Consider the following 22679-nt stretch of genomic DNA (forward strand, 5'->3'; position numbering starts at 1 on the left):
ACGTCCTCGCGCTGCGGATCACTAATGACTCCGTGTCAAGGGTGTTAACAATGAACCGTGTGAGTGTTGCACGACAATTGACTCAGCGCCGCTCCAACAGCTTCCAACTCCTTTATTGCTGCGATGATTCTCGTGGTTTATTCTACTCGCTTAATGCATCAAGAAACAGTAGAAACCGCAACACGGTTTCCATTATGTTTTTGTGATGGAGGTGTTTTTTTTTCACTTAATGCATTTTTTTAATGCTGTTTATATATAATCATTATGTACAGAATGAAGCTGAGTCTATATGACTAGATGGCAAATTATTATTAATTGGAATTTACAATGATGATGCATAACTATGGCGGCGTAACATTCTGCATACATGTCAGAGCTAGTTCAGTTCTGTGGTTGAAGAAGCAATCGCACCACATGGTCCATTGAGTAGCACTTCTGGAGCTTTTGACCATATCACGTGAGCATTTTAAAGACAGTCTACGTCAAATTTGATATCTGAAAAACCACAACCCCCCTATTAAAAGAAAGAAAACAGACTGCAAGCAGCCTCACTTGATTGTGACTCTTCTCCATGTGGTGTACTGTTACACAACATTTCTGCAAGTCATGTGTTAATATATCAAGGGTTCTTTTACAAAAGAAAATAAAACAGGATGTTGGAGTCCCATAGCTCTGACTCAAAACAAATCTAAAAAAAAACCTAAAAACTAAAAAATAATATACTGTATTGTCTCCAACTATAAGGCTTCACAACTTTATCATTATAATACCATTTGGAAAACTCTGATATAACGTGGAATACAGCTTTAAATTCTCTGTTCATATGATACAGGAGCAGAAAAGGGCACGTGGAATACAGACTGTCCTTTTGCAGTGTTGGCTCCACAGTGCTGGGATATCCCGTGTATGGGTGGGACAGATTGTGCTGAGGTGTGGATGGAGGCGACACTGAGCCAAAGAGGGAAGCGTGACACCTTTAATTAATGCACTGCTGGCATTGGAACTAATATTTCACTCATTATCTGAAGCAAGTAAACAGATGGAGGGAGGAATAACTGCAGCTCCTTTTTTTCCCCCCCTCTCAACCTGCCAACTATTAGAGAGCCCACTTTAGCCTACGGTTGGTACTAATAGTACAGTACAAGCTCAGCGTGCACAAACACACACACAGGAAATGTCTCCGGAGACATGCTGATTTTTACTCCTTGCATAAGCTCCTCAGTCGGCTGCAGTAAAAAAATAAATCAAATATTAATCGTGAGTGTGTTGAGCATTCTGTGGCAGCACTGCAGGTTTATTTGTCTGCCTGCTCAGGTGTGAAGCGTAAACAGGGCAGAGAGGAGCAACAGAGAGTCTAATCTGTGTGTTCTGGAGGCAGCAGCCATCTCCTGCTCAGCCTCTCTTCATCTTCCAGGACACGAAAAAAAAAAGAACTCACGCGTACATCTGTCGTCAACACAAGGCAACTCAGTCAACCCGGAGACAGCCGGCATCTGTTCCAAACATTGTGCTTTTTGTACTGTAACTACATGAGAAGCAGGCGTGTCGGCTCTAAAAAGCAGCAAATTGCACATTTACGTGCGTTTACTTCATCTCTCAAAACACATGCTTATGTGCACAGAGTGTATAGTTGGCAACTTGTGACTGTCTTTACAAGAGGGGGGGGGACTTGTTGTACAGTACATTATGCACCCTTCTCCAGTAGCATGCAATAGCTGCAACCTAGATGTAGTTTGGGTGCTCATGTTATATTGCAATGTCCAAGTTGTCATGGATCTAATAACAGCACATATGCTATTGCTAGAATAAATGTATCCTTGTTAATTCGCTTTTTGTGTTAAAACCGAGTTAAGCTCCTTTTTTATCTTTCATTATTCTGGTGACAAACGTCTATTAGTACAAACTGCAGTACACCTATCAAAACACCATCCTCATCCTCGAGACATCTATTCAACTTTTTAGAATGGTTATATAATAGAGCGAGGGGCCGCCAAGAAAGCGTTGGGTGGAGAATTCCTTGCAATAGTCACCTCGGAAATAAGCCTGTGCTCAAAGGAGAACTCATATTAAATTAACAACAATGCCTTTTTGCTTGCCTTGCACGGCATGCTGAATCCTCACGATGCCCGTGTGTGTGTGTGTGTGTGTGTGTGTGTGTGTGTGTGTGTGTGTGTGTGTGTGTGTGTGTGTGTGTGTGTGTGTTTGTGTGTGTGAGAGAAAATGTGTGTGTGTGTGTGTAACTAGCGTGAACCGGTTTTAATTATTTGAGCATGGGCATCAGGACCATGTGAAATTGGATGAAGGTTTTACTGTTCGGGGGGCACTCTGCTATCTAACCACAGACTGTGGCTAAAGGCAAAAATATTGGCTTACATCCGAGAGAGACTTAGCCTTTTGTAATGAGCTGCACGCAAATAACATTATTCTTTTGTCTGCAGAGCAGAAAAGGAAACGTCGGACAAGCAAAGAGCCGTCTTTCCCCTTTGCAAAGAACAGTGGAGAGTCCCATTTAGACTGACCACTTATGTCAGCACAAACATGCTGCCCATTCATTCTGGGCAGATAGAATCAGAGTTGGAGACACCGGCTGCAAGGTCTATATTAATGCATCCAGCAGTACTCTGAAACGGAGTGCAAGTGAGGGTGAGTTCCTTCCCCTCGTTCACTTGGAGCTGGGGGTGGAGGGGTGTGCAATAAAGTCGGTGAGCCCTTAGATTTCCCTGCTGTGTGATTTCATCACCCTGCCCTCCTTCATACTGGACACAAAAGTTATAGGCACTGTGTCGTAGGAGGACGAGTAGGAGTTGTTAATGTCATAGTCGTATTATTCATAAGCAGGCACGAGGACTGGAACGTGCTTCCTGTTCGTTGGGAAAGTTATCAGAGATGTTTTAAAGCAGTCATGAAGAGAATCAGGCGATGGAAACAGCTGCATCTTCTGCTGGGAAGGCAGTCTGAGAAAGGAACCCTGAGACATCACATTTTTAAATTAAGCTTTATAACGAGGTTCGGGAACAAAGACCACGCCTCAAACACAAAAGTATTTATGATCACCTGATTTGTTCATTTACCATGTGACTCATCGCCCCTGCCCCCCTCTAGTTTGTATACATAGGATTTCCCCCCATCTCCACTCTCGACACCCCCAGTTCCCGCCCGCCTCCAGATGACACCGGTCCAACATCGCTCTCCTCCATCCATCTGTCCGCGACCCTAATTCCTCTCCTCATCCCTTCATCCCTCACCCTTCTTTCCCCTTAGCCCTCCATCCCTATGCCCACAACCCTTCAACCCTCACCCCTCATCCTTCATCCCTCAACCTCCTTGGCTCCCCTCCACCTTCAATACGTAAAAAAACTATTCAAACCCCACGTTGTGCATTGGTGTACTTTTTGTCGGTGAACAGCCGAGTTACAAACCTGGAAAGAACTTGAAGGATGTGGATTTTGGAACAGTAGGATCCAATGTTTTTGAAGTCAGGATATCGTCATTCATTTCCAATGGAAGCCAGTGACATGAGCTGGCCCCAACTTTCTTCAGCGCTCCAATGATGGACGTCAAGCAATCATATATGGCTGAACTGTCAACTGGACAGCTTTTGAACGTATTGCATTCTGCATGGGATGGCTAGAATTGTGAGTGATGGAAAAGTAAAAGAGAACGTGTCATACTTGCCCGTGAGTATCCGTACCCGTCTGCTGCGGCTCACTCACGTCGTCGTGCTACAAGTTAAAGCAAGCGGAATCATTTGGACGTTGTGTTTGACTGAGATTCTGCAGGCCAGCGCTCAGCGTGCTGGCACGTAAACCCGAACTGCATGAAGATAAACAGTTTGTAGTGCTGAGTCACTCTGGATTCTCTCTGCTCGGCCGTGGCCTCCGCTCGTTTTCACATAGACATCATTCACTGCGGATGATTCAGCCTTCTTATCACACGGCCCCGTGTCACGCCACAGAGACACGGCGAGTTCAGGAGAAGACGTCTGCAGGGGTAAACACGGGCAGCGAATCCTCATCGTGTTTCCTGAGCTTGAATTAATCATCGGCTGGGTCTTCCTCTCAAGGTGGTGTCACATCGGATGAGGGCCCGGCTCCCTCCCATGTGCCGAGCGGAAAAGAGCAGGTTGCATTCTGCTGACTGGCTGGGGGCCACACGTCAGCCTGAATGCCGTTTGCTAAGAGGCCGATGGTGCCCTCATCACAGAAACGTGTGATCATATCACCGCATCGCCTTGAGTTTCCGGGGCAACCAACTGGTCAAGTTTGTTTTCTTCACTCTGGGAGAAGAATGCGCCGTTTGTGCACAAAACCAAGCAACAACAATCCCATGTGATCTGTCCTAAATATCCAGTCACATACACATGATCGCCAAGTCATCCAAAACGTCTCTAGCCGGAGAGCCCCGCCGGGACGAGGCCCAGCCATGAATGCACCCGACGAAACGCATTGTTTCGTCAGAAAGGAAAACATGGCAGCTGCAGCATTGTGCACTGTGGATAATCTGGCAAGCGAGTGCCTTCGTGGATTTGCGCTCGTGAGCATCCGCCGCTTTGTGGACGGGTGTGAAGAGCAGGTTGCATAAGAGGATCACCTCCGTAATGGTGTAATTCAGGATTCCTGCTCAACACAAGCCTTTCTATGCAAGTCTTAAAGGGAGGGTGGTTCCTTACCCTACTGAAGAACCGTTACCACGGGAAGATGTGGCACATGGGGATTACCCACAGAGGCAGGAATTATAGAAGAGATGGAGGGAAAAGAAGGCGACGGCCTGGAGGGGGAATTAGGATGTGTAGAGTGGGAAAGAAAATGAAAAGACCGAAAGGGAAGGAACGGTGTCCAAAAAGGCAACTCCACACACAGGAGACAGTTGCCAACGATGGTGGCTTTGCAACCATTTCTAGTTTGTTGACTGTAGTTCATTTCACCAAGTGGGAGAAATTTGCTGTCAGAAATCCCAGACTTGAATTTACAATCTAGAGGCCGACAAGCATTTTGAAATTCTCTTTTTTTTTTACAGGGGTGCGATAACTATGGTAACATTGGAAAGAAAAGTGTGACTGCATGACTCGACAAATTTGTAAATAACTACCAACTGTCCTGTCAAAGGACTGCTTTGTATTCATGCACATGTGCTTAAGCTTTCTAAAACAACTGTAATAAAGCTCCATACATTTTTCAATGACAAGTTCCAATTTTAGAGCTGGGCATCATGGGATTTTCGTGCCTTATGCTATGTTTGAATATTGTGAGGTTTCATAGAAATGTGTCCCGTTTTCACATTATTACACTGATGTCATTGGCATTAAGTGGTCTGCTTAGCGAGTAGACCGGGAATTCAAAAGGGATTAAATTCATTCATCGTCCAATCCGCACAGATGAATGGATGGGCACGACCAAAAAAAAAAAAAAAAAAAACGCTCCTTCACAAAGTGGAGCTTGGTGCCAATGAGGGAGAGTGTGAAAAGCAGAGGGTGGTCACCGCGGAGCCAGGTTATGGATTTATACATTCGATGTGACCTGGCGGATTGGCAGGGCACTTGTTGAGTTGAGAGCAGATCTTTCGCTGGCCTCCAGGGGGCAGAGCGGCCTCGGTGCCCGGGGAGACTGCCCTGTGCTCTGGGCTTAGCTGCTCGTTACATTAAAACAGGGGCTTCTGTGACAGAGTCAGCATTATGAAAGCTAAGAGGATTAGCTGATGGACATTTCTGGCGTTGCCGGTCAATTATCAAAATGAAAAGCAGCGACTGGGCAGGGCTGGCATGCTCTGTGGCACAGAAGAGCTCCTCTCTCTCTCCCCTCCTCATCTCCACTCTAGCTCTCCATCTCTCACTCAGCTTCTGTGTGTCACAGGTTACTGAGGTTCGGGGGAGGGTGGGGGGCGGCTCCGTAGATGTGTTTCTGCCTTTCTGAACATGAAAGTTTTGTGTGTGTGTGTGTGTCGGTGTCAGTGTGTGTGAGCCACGGATTAAAAAAGAGCATTTAAATTTTAATGTTTCTAAAGTGCAAAACTGTATGTTATGCAACTGTGTAAAAACAGGCCTGCACGTCAGCCAGCCATCCGTGCTCAAGTCTAACTCCTCCAACCATGTGCATGATCACCCCCCCCTGACACACACACACACACACACACACACACACACACACACACACACACACACACAGACACACTCTCTCTCACACACACACACACACACACACACACACAGAAACAGAGACAGAGACACACACACACACACACACACCTTTCACTGTCCTACTTGTGTGCGTGTGTGTGATTGCTTAACAGGCTATTAGTGTAGGAGGAGTCTCCAACACTATGCTGCACATGTGACGCTGGAGAGTTCTGGATGATGATGAAGAGGAGTTGTGGGGAGGCAGGAAGCAGCGAGGGGGGGGGGGGGGGGGGGGGGGTGTTTCGGTGTATCAATGGACGTGGCATTCCGCAGCTGCCTGTGAGAAGGATCTACCCGGGGGATTCACACAGCGCTGCCAAACGTAATCAACCGAGTCAATGTGCCACCACGGGCTGCGGAGAAACACATCTCTCCGGCAATGACACTCGGCCTTCCCCAACATCCTCAACCCCAGCAATCTCCCCCCCTTATCGCCTCCCACGTTCTAATACACCGGTTATACCTCGCTGGAGCAGAGCGGAGGTGAGGCTGTATATCCACGTGTGCCTGAAAAAGATAAGAAAACAAACTGCTGAACCTTTTCATTTTTTTTTACCCTGTCGCAAACAGCCAGGGAGGTAAACAGGGTTTTTTTTTGCTGTGGGAGACATGTTGCGAAGAGAAGAGCAGTAATCCTGGCTCACTACATAGCCGGCTGAATTATATTCAATCCCAGTTATCACTTCGGGGACAATGTCATCTCACTACTGTATTACAGATGGTCCTGCTGCATGGGCAGATTTGATATGGGTATTCAGAGGCTGGGAAGACGCAGCAGAAAAATGTCTCCATCTGGTGTTACTGCGGTAACTAGTTGACCTAGTAGGCAGGCAATGTTGGAGTGATATTAAAAGCACATGTAAACTAAAAAAAAACATCTCTTCACTTATTATAATTTTGGTGCAGCAGCAGCAGCACTTTTCAATAAGTTCTTTTGAGGAATATTCACTTTTCATTTCGCAAAATTTTACCAAATTGCATTTTGGGAAGTGTAGAAAAGAGCTTTTTTTTTACTTGACATAAACTAGCTAAGCAAAAAATCACAATACCTGCTCCTGCTTCTAGTCGGTCTCTTGCAATCTCCCTCAACCTAACCTTCAGCGGGACATATATCATGAAAGAATACTAATAAATAATATATATTACTGTAAAATCCAATCTATACTGCCATTTTCCAAATCGAAAAGAAAATATATGTGACTATATATTGATCTCAAAAATGCCGACAATGGAAGAAAGTAAAATAAAAGTAGTGCCCACTACTTTGCAGATGGATGGGGAAATGACAGTTATGCAACACTACACCTGTCAATGCTGGCACAAAAGAGACGATGACTCATAAGTGTCCAATATCTCAATGTAGTACTCACTAGAGTAAATTACTATTATACAGTTTAGGGAGCCGTGAATGACTGAAGACGACAGGGCTTGAGAATTGTGCCAAGAATTTGATGGTTCAATACCAACTATAGATGTCTGTGACAAAAAACTGTTAACAGTGAAGCATATTTGAAAAAAAAAAAAGATGTTTTAATGACAGAAAAGGCAGGAACACACGTCCTTTCGTTTATCCGGTACATCAGGATGTTCCTGTACAGAAGGAGGAGTTGAAGCATCTGCCTCTTGCTTTGTGGAAGGTAAACTAACAATAACAACAAAAAAAGGAACGTTATCTGGAAAAAAAACTATAAAAAAGGGAAAATGTACAACAGGGTTTGCAGTGAAACAGCTGGAGTCGCCCAAGAGGCAGAGGCAGTCTGAGTGTGGCACACTGTTCTCCTCTGGGTAAAGTCCTCATAAAGGATTGTCTCTGTATTGCCGTGGTATGCTCTTCTGCAGCGTGTCCTCCTCCTCCTCCTGCTGCTGCCTCTTATACCACAGCGTACTGCTGATACAGCAGCTCCCGGATCTTATAGTAGTCGTCACACAGGCAGCCTTCCAGGCCGATGCGACCGGCCTCCGTCTGGACAAAGAGTACAAAGATGCAGAGGTCATATGGGTCCAACACTTTGCCCAACCTGCACCTTTAAACAATGTTGTTCAAGCCCTGAACAACAAGCACACTGCTGACCTCCATATGAAATGTGTGTCCAATTCATTCCCACAGATGTTCACAGACTTGGGATTTAAATGTCTAATGAAGCGATCCACTTGAAGTTTTCACATTTAAATAACACACACACACACACACACACACACACACACACACACACACACACACACACACACACACACACACACACACACACACACACACACACACACACACACACACACACACACACACACACACACACACACTCCTTTAAAAGTCTGATTTCTCTTTGATCTAATTTTCTGGGTTGCTTCTATTTTAAGTTCTTGTCAATTATGCATTTTGTTGTTGGTATCCTGGCTCACTCCTAGTTTTCCTTTTCCTTTAGTGGTTTGGTTCAGCCTGTGATTCTCTTTTTGGTGCGTGACTTCTGAGGTGAGATGTTTTCATATGCCACTGGGATGTTTTTCTATCCTAGTTACATAGGTAGGCTGTGTTTGTTTCTCTTTGTTTTAAAAGTTCCACTTTGTGTTAGGCACCGCCGGTATAAACTAAACCACCACCAGCTGCTTTTTTCCATCTAAAAATCAAATGTATACGGGGATTTGTTTTGATGGATTCAGGTTTGAATCTTGACAATGCAGTGTGAAGTATTTGAATCCTACAAAGCCAACACCTCCCAGACCATGGAGAGGAGCCGTTGCCCATTCAATTAGCCTGGGAATCATTTATGCTAACCGCTAGCATACACATATCCCAGCCTCGCATGTAACCTCAAATGTTTATAAGAGTTTACAGTGGAAATAACAGACCCTTATACTGCATTAACCTAACCTATAGCCCTATGAATTCTGTTTTCATTTTTCCCAGATTCCGTTTGAATTTTTCTAAATTCTGTGTTTTTTTCAATTTAAAAGCATTTTTTCAATCAAATGGTGTCTAATCATGTGGCTGGTGAATCACAATTAAGACATGCTGAAGAAACATTCTAGTAGTTCTAATTCCTTGTCATTCAGAGACCATACAAATGTGTATAAATGTGCAATCATTTATGGAGGAGGCACAATATACCACCCACTTTTTCAAAGTCCAGTGGTTGGACAACAGTCTGTGAGCCTCCCTGCTCTGCCTATGAGGATTTTCCACATTCTGGAGGCATTTTTTTTTAATTTCCAGGGGAAGGGGCACTTCAGTGAAAATGCCAGGGTTCAGTTACTCTTGTTGACACAAAGGGCCATTTTTAAAATGTCCCTGTCAATCGGAGTGCCACATCAACATTAACAGTTTACAGATCTGGCTGTGCAACTGCCAACAGCTGTGAAAGAGGTAATGTAGCACTTCACATTTTCAAATCGCTCCGACTATCATTGATCCCAGAGATAATCGATTATCGTCGCTATGCAACCCTGCCCTAATCTATAATACCTACAGTATATTCCATTGTAAACAACATATTCGCAATGCTGACAACTTAATTTGTTTCACTGCCGATGGCTGATTAGAAATAGGTTCACATCCAATATCCACCTCTGCCCATGTTTCTCTAGACTCCAGACTAAGCTGCTGTATTTACACGATCAAAAACAACGTGCACTGATCGATGCTGCTTGCTTGGCATGCACATCAATCCATCATCAAACAAAGCGTGAAGCTCAATGTGTCGCGCTGCTTTACAACAATATCAGCATGTCTGACTGGGACCATTTTCAGCTGTGCGTCGCTACTTCTGATGGCTCACCGTCAACAGAATATAAGGCAATAAAATATCATATAACTGGGAATGTATTCACTCAGTGCGTATTTGTTGCAGTGGTAAATTATCATTGTTCCCGGGGCTTTGACGAGTACGGTAGAAGTTACTGAAGGTTGCAGACAGGAAAAATGAGAGGATGTACTTTTGTGATGAGCCAAAGGCCCGTTCTTAAATTTTAAGGACATTTAATTAATCTAAGTGTTTTGGATGGGTCCTTTAATTATAGATGTTTGTACTTTCAACACTGGCTTGCCATAAATATGAATCAACTTGGAATAGCTTAACATTTTCATTGCGTGGTTTTGGCAAAAAAACAAGCCTGTATCGTATGTCTTCTGCGCTGGACGTTTTCCCTGTCGAGGGCTCGAGGTGATGAGGGTTGCAGGGAGCTGACGGATAGCACACTTGCTGAGAGGGAAGGACAACTCACCCTGCGGACGGCCACCATGTTGTTGCAGACCAGCACTCCTCCCACAAACTCGGCTTGGATGCCCTCTCTCAGCAGGACCTGCTTGAAGTCGGACAGGCGAGGCTCGTTGATGAACACCGACTGATGTCCAGGAATCTGGAGGGGGAACGGAGGAGAGCGTCAATCAGAGAGAGCTGTTTGCTTGTACGCCCTTGTGGACACATACTGTGTGAAATTGTGTTCTAATCGGAGTCCAACGAACGGCTATCTAGTCACTCTGCGACTCACCTTGGGCAAAAATGTCTCCTAACCTCTTTCCTGACAACATGGAGTCTTCAACATGAAAATGGAAGATTTTTTTTGGCCGCAGGCTGCAGCAGCTTATGGGACCTAAAAGTCATCTTGTCGCTTGTACTATTCCATGACTCATTAGTCATTTGCATGGCTGCAAAGACCTGCTTTGTTCTCTGTTGCTTCATTTAGATGCCTGACCTTCGCCGTGTTAAATTATGTTTATGCAGAGTTTGACACTTAAAAGGTTATTTATTTTCACATTCATCTGCTGAAGAGGCAAAGTTTCTTTGTGCTCATTTTATGTCTATGTTTAATGCAAATCCATACAAGCACGACTTATTTTCACAACTAGGTCGGACCTAAACCAGCGTTTGGTTCAGTGAGAATCTTAGTGGGAGACATCTTGTGAGCAGCAATTCAACTTTTGATATTAAAACATTTGCATATTCATAGATTATTATTATTATTTTTTTAAATAAGGGCGTGTAATTAAGTAAGTAATTTTGAGAATTATTAACATTTTCCAGTGGGAAAAAAACGGACAAATTATTATTCCACCCAGCAAAAGAAGAGGGAATCTTTAAGCTTACTAGCAACAAATTAAACATTTAATTTTCACACATTTCCCAAAGAGACCTAAACTCATACAAATAAATAATGTTGGGTTTTCCCCTCCTTACCTCTTGTGGAGGCAGGGGCTCCAGCGTGGGCGTGACATCACTCTCCTCAGACACCTCCTTCTCATCCTCGCCAAACAGGCTCTTCATGGCACGCTGCGCCGCCACCGCCGTGGCGCTTTGGTCGATTTCGAGTTCAGGGGCGACCTCCATGGCCAGCTCGCCCTCCTCGGTCTCCTCTTTCACACCCTCCTCCAGCATCACGCCCGTGTCCACCTTCACCACGCGCATGTCCAGCACGCCGTCGATCCAGGCGAGCTCTGTGTCTTTGGCCTTGCAGAACTGCAGGGAGCTCACCAAGGAATCTTTCAACCGCACCTTTGCCACGAGAAGACGAGACAAGATTGAGTGTTAAACACATTTAATGATACATGATAGACCTATGAACAACAATCCTGTATATCTAATCAGAAAGAAGCAAGCGTATTCCCTCTAACAAAAAGCAGGCGTTTACTGAAGCTGACCTGGTAGATGTGTGTTTCGCTGGTGGCGTCTATCGTCTCCTGCAGTTTCGGCGTGTAGACTTTGATGTCTTTGCTGAAAGCCTTGCAGGACTCAGCCAGGTCGAGACTAGCTTCGGGTGGCCCACGAACAATCACCAGCTGTCTGGGCTTCATCTGATTAATGATCTTCTTGATGGAATCGCCATCAGAGCGACCTTCATAGTCGATGTACATGATCCTCGCTCTGCGGAGGAATGGAGGCAGAATAAAGCTTTTGAAATACAACTGAATTTTCAAGCACTGTTCAATACCAGCAGAGATACGATTTCTTCATCGACTTGTTATTCATCCACGAGAGGTCCGAGTAGACATAACATTTTTCTCCAAGAACACTGATACCGGTAAACTCATTCACACCTGGAGGCCATCCAGCACACCACAGCACTGTATGGTTCTATTGGCAGTTTAAAAAGGAGATGAGAAATATTATCACTGACCTAATTTCCAGATTTTCTACACTGGAGATGCATTTGGTCGGAACAACAGAGAGATCCTGGTCCATGGGCTCATCACCGTTGGTCAGCCCGGATTCCATTTTGCTTTTCTCCTCCTCCGTGGCTTGCAGTTCAGGAACCAGAAACTCTTCTAGCCTGTGAAATAACAATAATAGCTTATTGATGGTGGCAGCAAAATGTCAGTGTATGTCCCACCAACCATCTCTCCGTAGGCCGACGTGCATCGACGTTGAAGTACCTGATGATCTCCCCATACTCGTCCCATTTGATTCTCTCTTCGTGTGTGGGGTACATCGGGTAAGACTTTTTGGCTTGTTTGAAGAAGCTGCCTTTGCGGCTCCCCTCGCTCTTCATCATCAGGTCGTGGTGTTTCGTTTTCACTACAGCTGGCTGATCCAGATCATCCTCCATATCGCTCTCGTCACTCGAGTCGACATCCACTCTGCGAGGGCATGACATAAACATCAGCCGTGTACACACAAGTTTCATTTTTCCAAAAGAGACACAACACATTTGCACATTGCAGACTATAAATGTCTTAGATTGTGGTGACTCATCGCCCATTTACAGATTTCCATTTAAACAGACTCTTTTAAATGTGCAATCTGGAGCACCATTTGCATTTTTGCTGGCTTTTTTACATAATTTGCTGTTTTAGCTGTTAAAAAAACATAACATTGTAACGTTCTGTTACACCAACAGGCATAAAATAGAATCAAAAAGAGACATGAGACTCATGCACCCAAGTCGACCCGGGTCTATTTCTACTTACTCCTTTGCTTGTTCTAGTTTTTTAGCTGCTTCTTTCTTTACTTTATCCTTTTCAAGGAATTCCTCCAGCTCCTTGCCTTCCAGCTTCACTCTTTTCCTCACCTGTCATGATGAGAAGAGTGAAAGCTGGATATGGTGCAAATGATAGAATGACACATTTTGTTGTTTCCTCGGCTGCATCTGAATGTGAGAGACTGAAGGTTCTTGTGGGGGGGAAAATGCTGCACGAAGAGATAAAATAAAGACTCTGTCATGATAAATCAGCACCGTGACGGCTGGTCTCACCTCCAGATCCAGCATCTTCTCTCCGGGGTTGTCAATGAGGTAGCGGGCCAGGGTTCCAGGTGTAGTGCGGTAGGTCAGGATGACAGAGTTTTTGGCGTCTTGGCACCACTGAATGAAGAGTTCTCTGGAAAAGCCAGACTCGAGGTCTGGTTGGCTGCAAAGCACCACCTTGGGGCTGGGCACCCGGGCCAGGTCTGCCAGACTGTGGCACAAGGTCAAGTGCCGGAACTGGAAGGGGTTGTTTCTCTTGTCTTCAAAACACCTCATGAGCTTGTCACTCATCCACTCCACCTACAGAAATATATTTGATCAAGTTTATGTTGTTGTGTACATTTATTGTATTTGGCAAATGAAGTGATTCGGAATCTGAACAACTATCCTGTGTAAAAGTGTGAAAATCAGTGACTGATACCTGGGATTTTGAGAACTCCACCACATTATAGCTGACATTGTTCAGCAGAGCTAGCGGGTAGGCTCCCAGCCCAGCGTCTTTTGTCCTCCAAATCTGGTCCAAGAGCTGAGCCAGCTCCAACACACGTCCAGCTGTGTCCACAGCAATAAGGACATTACCGTCACCACGGAGGGTCTCCATCACATTGGCTGAGAATAAAAAGATAAGAACATGAATGAAATTGTTCCATTCAATTTTCAATTCAATTCAATACAGTTCTCCCGTGTTATTCATTTTCAAGTGTGCAGTTTTACAGAAGGGTGAGCTGAAAAGGACCAAAAGTAGGGGCCATTACAGGGTTACATATCATGTACAATAATCATATTTAGGCAGAAGTATTACTACCTGAGAAAACATTTAAAAACAATACACACAATCCTATTCTTTCCACACAGTATGAAACAAAAAAAAAAAAATACTGGATGTTAACACACACCTTTGAATTACATGCAGGATTGCATAGAATTAGATTGCAATATTATTCTAATAATTATGAATTAAAGAGAATAAACATGCTGTTAAATACATACATTGTTACTAGAGTTTTGTGAGGATTACTTACTGAGGAGCAGCTCATCTCTCTGTTTACGACGTGGCTGTACATATGTAGCATTGAAGGAGTCAGTGATGAGTAAAGAAGGACGACTGATGCTCTCCAGTGTGCAGCCATTGAGGTGTCTAGAATAGAGAAACAGGAAAAATGGACATGAGCTGACAGCCAAATTATAAACAAATCCCATTTTATATCAATGCTTTGTGAGCTCACATTTCTCTCTTGTGGTTGAAGTCCACAGCATAAACTATCTCCTCCTCTCCGTCCTTTACAATTTTCCAAATCGTGCCTCCAATCATGTGACCAGCGGGAAGTGGTGTGATGGAAAGACCATGGCCTTTCCCTGTCAGAAAAAAGAAAGATATGAAACACTTTGGTATCGGTGTTACGTCAACAGGTGTGACTCCTGTCTTTACCTACAAGGATCTGCAACCAACTCACCTTTCAGATTGACAATCTGAGAGTATTTGAGCTGCTGGATTTTATCAAAAGCACAGTCCACGTCATCGAGGGTGAATAGTGTGAAGTCTTCACTGTTATTTCGAGACTAAGTGAAAAGAAAGAAAAATGATTAAGACAATCAATGGTAATCTATCTCTAATTAACAACGCCTTCCTCGTTTTTTATGTTTTTACCTGATATAGATCATACATGAACATCTGACCCATCTTATAGACAGGAATTGTAGCATAAATAGTGCAGTTTAGACCCAGCTTCCCCACAGCATATGGCAGGGCTCCCAGATGTATAGGGTCAGGATGTGAGAGGAGCACGGCATCGACCTGATGAACATATCTGGAGGGAAAAGCAGAAACACAGTCTTTTCACAGTTTTTTATTTGTTGACCAGTGAACTGATTGAATGAGAAGATGGATACCACATTTACCGTTTCATAGCATCGATGATGTCCATTGAGAAGTTCTCATCCCAGCCACAGTCCAGGAGGAAGCGGAATTCATCCACCTGTAGCAGGTAACAGAGGGCCGACTCCTCCTGGACCCCTGAGACGGCTGTCAGCTTGATAATGGAAGTCATTTTTCTTCAGTTGTCACGCTGAAAGTACAATAAAGTCAGCATTAAGTTGTGCTTACCACACCACGACAATCCCAATAAACAAAAACAACATCACCCACGTTAAATCGCGTGGCTCTTTGTGGCTTCGACGAATCACTCATTCAATTCAATCAACTTAACCTACAAAATTACAAAAAACACTGACTGGTTCGATTGTAAATTTAAATCGCACGATGTACCGTTAATAACATAACGTCGCATACGTTCGGCCTGTTAAATGTGTGCCTGGCTAGTCCAACTGTTAGTCAATATTACATAAACACAGTTTGGTTGCTAGCCAGAGCTAGTCCGAACTGGCTAATCTGTCTAGTTAGCATGCTAGCTGCATTTAGCTTGTGGATGTAAGATATTTGGATCGACAAAGGAAGGTGCAACGTACCACTAAATATGAGAGAATATTAATTGCCTCACGTTGAAATAGAAACGAGATTAATTGTCTATAATTCAAACATTAAGACATTTTGGTTAGCGCTTATAGCACACAGTTGACGAGCAGACATGTTTGCCGCTGCATCATGTGTGAAAGGGCAAAGGAGCGTACCAAGTATGGCGGTGTTAATAAAAAATAATTTAATGACAAAACACCAAATGCTCATTTCATCGTAGTATTTTTTTAATCACTGTACCTATTTATGTTCTCATTCGTAGGTTGGAGCTGATATTTTAACCGACAATAAGGGCCATGACTGTTTTTTTTTTAATGTTTTATTGTTCAAATATCACTGTCGTATTTGCACAGTTGGTATAGTCCAATGTCCTCTGCCTGGTGAGAGAAGAGCTGAAAGCCACGGCTTGGTGTAAACAGAAGGTAATTTTTGAAGTAGTCGCCGTATCTCTGTAATATTTGAGTCACTGCATTCTAACATATCAATTGTACGAAACATAAAGCGAATGTTTTATCTGAGAAGTCATTCTCAACGAAATACACACACATTGCTAATGTTAGCTAGCTAACTGGTTAGCTAGCCAGTGGCTGTGGTGCAGTTGGTGTTCCAAGTTTGAAAGCTAGCTTTCTCAGCAGCTAGTGTAACTCAACTGAATGACAGCTAATAGTTCACTCGCTGCTGTTGTTATAGAAGTTAGCTTGATCTGTAATACACGAGGTTTATAAATAAAATGACCCTCACTATTACGCACATTAGCTCAGAGCTCCGCCTGACAACCGTTAGCCACAATGAAATTACTACATCCAGTCAGCTTTATTTCCCCAGTAGCCTTAGTTTCACACTAGTTTTGTGGTGATCCTGTAAATAAAGACACATTTCCTACAATAATTTTTAGTCTTGACCCTGTAGGTCCGCAGAAGTGATTGGGGAAACAAATATTCCGTCATTTATAGTCCATCAATCATACCACTATCGCAAAGAATTGTAGTCCCTTTCCACACAAGTCGGTGTCTCTTACACAGTCCTTTCATAATACATGGATTTTCATTCAGTGGCTGGTAGAGCAAACTACTGGACATGGCTTAGGTATTTCAGCAAATGTAGTAGTAAAATGTGTTATGGTCGCCTCGTGTTATATGGGTACTTCATCCCTTACTATGCACAGCTTGCACTGGTTTGATAAAAGCCACAGCAATGTCATGATCTTGAAGGAATAGTATATGACAGCCTCAGTCCTTGCCTTTGAATCCAGCCACTCCAGTGTTGACAAAATCTGTCTAATCTGTCTGAACTGCAAATGTAAGAATACCAGTTTTAGATCAGCATATAAAATCACACATAATTCAGGTTACAATGCGTCTTCTGCTCATCTTTCTAGGAACCATGGTCAACTTCGTAGCACTTGCCCGCGAGCATTGGGTGAACATATTGGTGCCCATGGGCTTTGTGATCGGATGGTACCTCGATAAACAACAGGACCAGAAGCTGACAGCTTTCAGGAACAAAAGTATTTTGTTCAGCAGGTGAGGATGAAATTGTAATTTTCCACCTATGTTGTCAAAGTAAACGGGTCCCCCTAACTTGTCAGTAAATTGAGGGTCAGGGACCCACTATTACCAAGTTTAAACTAATTACATGCATATACATCAGCAGAATGTTATGTGATATAAGAGAAAAACGTGTAAGTGCAGGTGCAACACTTAACTAACAGCTATCCCATACAGTTACTCCACTTAACCCAACTAAACATTTGCACCTGAACACTCTAGTTTTGTGTTTTACAATTTGCCAGTGCACCTTAAACATAAAACGTGATTACAATGTGTGACATAAAGCCGGAAATCTAATGACAATGTTTCTCTGGGTGTAGGCTTATGCAGCTTTCTGACCTCTGTTCTCTTTAGGGAGCTGAAGCCGGGTGAGGAGGTGACATGGAAGTAGACTACCCCTACCTTGAATGTGTCCTGTCATCTGTGGTGTGCATGGCTGGTGGCCCACAAATCAGAATATTTAAGAAAACTGTATCTCTGTCATTTTAGTTGTATCAACAAATAATAAACATGCCCCATCTCATCCAAAATATGTTGCACTTGTTGGTGATTGCATAACACATTGCACCATTTCATTTAAAAACAAAAATCTGTTTATTTGACGCTAAACAGAGAGCACATTCATAAATGGGTTCTTCAGCCATTCCAGTGGAACTAATAAAGACTGCTTGGGGTAAGAAGAGGTTTTGTGGAGCCAGCATTACTGAAGAATCTCTGGACACTACAGAGGTTCTGCAGTGTGGATAATCCCCCTCTCAAAAAGCAACTCAGCCAAAGCAATCTGTGGGAGGAAAAAACATGAACAACTCAAACCTCTACTTTCACACTTTTTCAACAGGCTCATATTGGATTATATGGAATAATGAAATATCTACATAAAATAGGATGTTTTAAGTCCAGTACATTCGAGAAAGGGATGACAATGGCCTATTACCAAAAGTAATACATTATAAAATGCAAGTCCCCTCCCTCTAAAATACAACCATACACAGAACAGAAACAAAGCCTGTATGTACAGTGGCACCATATCTCAGCACAGATCATACGTACCCTGTCCTCCACAGATTCACATGGGAAACTTCCTACGGTCACAAACTTGGGATATGAATGGATCAGGAACTCAATGGCATCCGTGTGCTGAAAGACAAACAATTATTTAGCGTTGATAACTTTGTGAGGACGCCAAGCACAAAACGTGAGATTTACACAGATCTTCCAAATCTACCTCTGCTTTTATTTCGAAACTCTTGAGCTCCTCTTTGTGGTAAACTCTGGAGTTTTCCGTTGTGTAGTAGAGACGAACAGTTTCTCCATCACTGCATAACCTGGAAGGACAAAGTTACGTTGCCATTGGTTTATTTTACATTCCTGTTTGAATGGATCACCGACTCAAAGACACTTCACTCAACATTTTGTATAGTCCGTTCCAAACCTACCTTGTGTGAACGTGCTACTAAAATGCAATTTAAAAAAAAAAAAGTCATTACCTGGCACATCCAGCACGGAGAACTCTGACTCGGGTCTGAGTTGTGATGTGTGCGCCTACATCCATGACTTGCCCACGCTCCCACCTAGCAGATGCTCCTTGCACACTGCTGGCCAATTCCTCTACATGAATACAGAATCAGAAGCGTTATTTATCACAGGCAGTCCTACGCAATTTAAAATAATTAACAACTCCTGCAATAGCCGTGAATGGAAAGTGAACGTGATGTATCCATCACATACGTGGTGTGAGCATGGGAGGAAGGCAGTCATGGAGGAAGGTTCTGGCTTTCTGATCGACGGCTGCGTCGACCGGGGCGTAAGTCGTTAGCTTTTTCATCAGACTATCGATCCGCGAGAAGAATATTTTCCTGCGTTGATCATCCTACACACACACACACACGTGGATGAGTAGGGCCGTTAGTGGGTGAAAAGTCAAGACGGTGACAGGAAGTAAAAAATAAATGCAAAATAACTGATGAACCACCTTGTCAGAGTTCTGTACCCCCATGTATGTCAGGTAATCCAGAGGTAAGCCCTGTCTGAACTCCACATCCTCCTCCATTGCTATTTCCAACGCTGCTGGGACCACCTAAACAAGAAAAGGGCGGTTTAAAAGGGGAAAGATTTAGTGGTAAATTCCAAAAGTGTAACTGATTAAAGTGGTTTATTGTATTGTTCATCTATTGCACTACTTTTATTCAGAATTGATACTGGAATATTGCACAGCAGAAATGGTAAGACTTCTCTTTCTCACATTTTATTGTCATCGACTGCGTGTTACAACAGAGGGTAGTATTACCTTCTGTAGCAGATCGCCCCAGCTGTTCTTCTGGTACGAGGAGATGGTGACGTGGAGCGAGTGAGCATTCGGGAGGCAGTCGCCCTGGTGGATGAATCCCCGGGGAAAGTAAAGGAGATCCCCGGCTTCCAGCACCACTTCCAGGATCGGCTTCCCGATGGCCGTCTGATCGAAGTTTCCTGAAGATGAAACACAACACGGTCACGTCTTGAGAAATGACAGGTCGCTGCTGTACGGTTTATCAGCTCCAAAGAGATCACAGGAGGCACCCTGATGTATATTAGAAGTACCTTCACCTTTGTGCAATGAGCTACTTTTCTCTGTGTAATCAAAAACGTATCCATAAATGCGGTTTTAAATCAAATTGAGACAAAAGGTTTTCACAAGAAAAATTAACGTTTTTTTTGTTTTTTTTTACTCACCACTTGAAAGCACAGGCAAGGCCTCGTCTTCTTGCCTATTAAAAAGTCAGAAAAACAACTTCAGTGTTTGCTGGCGTCAATGTGTTCCTTATTTACCAACTTCACGTCAAACTACTAGGAAAACATTTTGCGTATCATGAGCCAGATGTAAATGTAGAGCACGAGAACTGGATTCACTACCAAGTGCAACTGATTAATGCATGATGTGACTACATTCCTCCCTGTATCTCACCTTGGGTTGTACACTCTCCAGTGTTTCTTCCCCTCCAGCTGAACCACAAACGCCTCGATGTCATCGTAATGCGGAGCAAAGCCTTGTGTTCCAGGTGGTGTCAGGTATCTGGTTTAAAGGAGAACAAAACACAAACACGTGTATTAGTAACCGATAGCATCCAAAAAGGGTTCAGAGGACCATAACCGTCCCAAACACTTACACGTTGGCTCCTGCCATGCTGCCAAACTGCTCCTGGAGGACGGACAGCACGTTCCACACCGTGGAGGAGAAAGCCTGGGGGTTCAGCAAGCGAAGGGAGCAGCCACTCTGGGAAATGGAGATACACTGATGATTAATAATCGGTGATGAGTTCACCGGGCAGATGGTGCGCCGACACTTTAAATGCACAATTAATTCTAGCTCGCGGCACAGAAAATATTCAAAATTAAAATATTGCTTAATAGATAAAGCTAACTGCTTTTTTTAATGATGGTGGCCCTGGAAAATTTCAGAGTGTGAAGAAACTTTAACGATCTCCATAGAGAAAACCAGTGTGGCTAAGATGCTGCAAAGGGTCCAATTATAAAGGGATGTTAAAATGCTGAATCAACCTTAATGACGCATTGGAAATAGCCATAAACAAATAATCTGCTGCATGCGTCAGGGTGGCCTCACCTCATAGAAGTCCCACACGGTGAACGGCAGAGCTCTCCCCGCAGGATTGTGCGTCTCCCTCTTGCCATCAGTGTAGCTCGTGACATCCAGATTCACTCCATACTGAACATCCTCCTGAAATTCAACAACACAGACACATATTTATTATTTATCAAAGAGCACAATGCAACACAAGACTATAGTTACTCAGTGAAAAACAAGTCTGGGTACATACTGTAGCTACTAGAAATACTCAAAATACCGTTCACACCCAAAATGAAGCAGCATATTTTCACATTAAAAATAAAAATATTTATTTCCTATTATGTTTCTTTCTCCACATAGTTTTTTTTGTCTCCAAATAAACACAACTTGTGTGGTGTTGATTATGCAACCGGTCTCCAATACTTTAAATTACTTGTTTTAAATTTTCCCAGATTAAAAGAAGGATATCACCTGCTTCATTTGAGCCTTATAATAATCATAAAATCTGTGTAAAATTTTCTAAAAAGCTCCGTCTTGATGATACAACATAACCATAACGATTCCAAAATATAACTCCAATACATGTGGATAAATTATGAAGCAACGTTGGATGAGGTAACATCTAACATCAGATCCCGTACCTGTCTTAATATGCGATCAAACTCCGCTGTGGAGAACAGCCCCTTGTAATAATCTGGATTCTTACGCTGAACAAGAATGGGCTTCTTTTCCCACGTTTCTCTGCAGAAGGAGGGAAAATATTAACCGTAGCCTACAAGAAATGCAACTTTTTTTACAGAAGCCTTGCCGACACACTCTTCTGTACCTGAAGAAAGCCTTGGCAGGAATGGGGTTGATGAGCCACTGGAACAGCTTGCTTGCTCTCTCCCTGCTGTTGTTGACTTTCGCCAGGTCTGTCAGCAAAGCATCCAGAGCCTCTCCATCTCCGTTAACGCACTCCTCCTCCTGCATTAGGAGCACACAGACCATGAACAGTAACTGAAAAGTATGGCCGCTTTCAATGAAATACTACTAATAATAAAACAACCCTGCTGTCGTTCATACTTTAGGGTTAATTAAATACATTTTTTGTCTCAGATTAACTTCTGTAAAATGTACATACTTGTGTAATTCCCGTACTGCTCTCCTCTCTCCGTGGACACTTCTTCTTTCGCATTTTCTTCCTTTCAGGCTTTAATTGAGCCTTAACTGCGTTGACCTTGTTGGCCCCATTCTCCCTTTTCCTTTTCTTCTTGCTCGACACCTAGAATCAAAGTGAAGGTGAGGATACACACACTGGAGAGACAGACACACGCTTATGGAGAGCAGATAACATGGTCTGATAGCCAACTAGCTATCAGGCGGGCTGTTTCAGCAGCTGTGAGTCTAAAAGCACCAGACACCTAAACCGGTTTCTACCACTTCATCTGGACCAGGTCTACCTGCGGGGAAGGCTTCGCAGCGGGAGGAGGCGAGTCTGTTGACAACGTTTGGTACAGAGCAAAAGCTGACATGTGTTTTCTCTCCATTTTCCAGTGCGCGTGTCATCACTCTGCGACCGCTCGTTGAGTCTTCCTTTACGGCTATTTTGTGTACATTTGCTCTCCAACTCACTCACCACTGCCACCTATAGAGTTGTACTACACATTGCAGCCCATTTAGGACGGAAACAGTTCCCAGATAACAAATGTATTCGTTGAATTTCCCAAAATACTTCAACAAATACACTTACCTTACAAAAGAATGAGA

The 22679-nt window shown here is 43.5% G+C and overlaps 3 protein-coding genes across 3 annotated transcripts; 1 reads left to right on the forward strand and 2 right to left on the reverse strand.

Moving 5' to 3' along the window:
- Window positions 1–7686: 7686 nt before the first annotated feature.
- cpsf2 (cleavage and polyadenylation specific factor 2) lies at window positions 7687–15952 on the reverse strand. The gene is made up of 15 exons (XM_084030957.1): window positions 15812–15952; window positions 15245–15411; window positions 14994–15153; window positions 14800–14905; window positions 14572–14701; window positions 14368–14483; window positions 13767–13954; window positions 13355–13645; window positions 13071–13171; window positions 12537–12740; window positions 12281–12433; window positions 11805–12027; window positions 11344–11658; window positions 10391–10525; window positions 7687–8135 (listed from the first exon to the last, which is right to left on the reverse strand). Exons 2-15 carry the CDS (start codon window positions 15391–15393, stop codon window positions 8043–8045), a joined length of 2364 nt encoding a protein of 787 aa, XP_083887083.1. The 5' UTR covers window positions 15394–15411; window positions 15812–15952; the 3' UTR covers window positions 7687–8042.
- Window positions 15953–16161: 209 nt separating this feature from the next.
- ndufb1 (NADH:ubiquinone oxidoreductase subunit B1) lies at window positions 16162–17898 on the forward strand. The gene is made up of 3 exons (XM_084030600.1): window positions 16162–16240; window positions 17197–17341; window positions 17723–17898. Exons 2-3 carry the CDS (start codon window positions 17202–17204, stop codon window positions 17757–17759), a joined length of 177 nt encoding a protein of 58 aa, XP_083886726.1. The 5' UTR covers window positions 16162–16240; window positions 17197–17201; the 3' UTR covers window positions 17760–17898.
- A 68-nt stretch (window positions 17899–17966) lies between these two features.
- Window positions 17967–22497, reverse strand: riox1 (ribosomal oxygenase 1). The gene is made up of 15 exons (XM_084030599.1): window positions 22373–22497; window positions 22054–22194; window positions 21757–21896; window positions 21572–21671; window positions 20967–21080; window positions 20512–20618; window positions 20310–20417; window positions 20078–20112; window positions 19656–19834; window positions 19341–19445; window positions 19097–19238; window positions 18856–18976; window positions 18594–18693; window positions 18419–18505; window positions 17967–18149 (listed from the first exon to the last, which is right to left on the reverse strand). Exons 1-15 carry the CDS (start codon window positions 22457–22459, stop codon window positions 18090–18092), a joined length of 1626 nt encoding a protein of 541 aa, XP_083886725.1. The 5' UTR covers window positions 22460–22497; the 3' UTR covers window positions 17967–18089.
- Between the last annotated feature and the right edge of the window lie 182 nt (window positions 22498–22679).

Source organism: Eutrigla gurnardus (genome assembly GCF_963514095.1).
Source record: "Eutrigla gurnardus genome assembly, chromosome: 16".
Classification (NCBI taxonomy): domain Eukaryota; kingdom Metazoa; phylum Chordata; class Actinopteri; order Perciformes; family Triglidae; genus Eutrigla; species Eutrigla gurnardus.

Bases quoted from the DNA above. Each gene is read 5' to 3' on its own strand.
- riox1 (XM_084030599.1), bottom strand. From the start codon at position 22,459: ATGGAGAGAAAACACATGTCAGCTTTTGCTCTGTACCAAACGTTGTCA. The intron at 22,195-22,372 runs GTAGACCTGGTC...CTTTGATTCTAG, and splicing joins CTGCGAAGCCTTCCCCGCAG to GTGTCGAGCAAGAAGAAAAG. The intron at 19,835-20,077 runs GTGAGTAAAAAA...TTTCATCTTCAG, and splicing joins CTTGCCTGTGCTTTCAAGTG to GAAACTTCGATCAGACGGCC.
- cpsf2 (XM_084030957.1), bottom strand. From the start codon at position 15,393: ATGACTTCCATTATCAAGCTGACAGCCGTCTCAGGGGTCCAGGAGGAG. The intron at 13,172-13,354 runs GTGAGACCAGCC...TCATCATGACAG, and splicing joins AGAAGATGCTGGATCTGGAG to GTGAGGAAAAGAGTGAAGCT. The intron at 12,434-12,536 runs GTACTTCAACGT...GTTATTTCACAG, and splicing joins GAGTATGGGGAGATCATCAG to GCTAGAAGAGTTTCTGGTTC.
- ndufb1 (XM_084030600.1), top strand. From the start codon at position 17,202: ATGGTCAACTTCGTAGCACTTGCCCGCGAGCATTGGGTGAACATATTG. The intron at 17,342-17,722 runs GTGAGGATGAAA...TGTTCTCTTTAG, and splicing joins AAAAGTATTTTGTTCAGCAG to GGAGCTGAAGCCGGGTGAGG.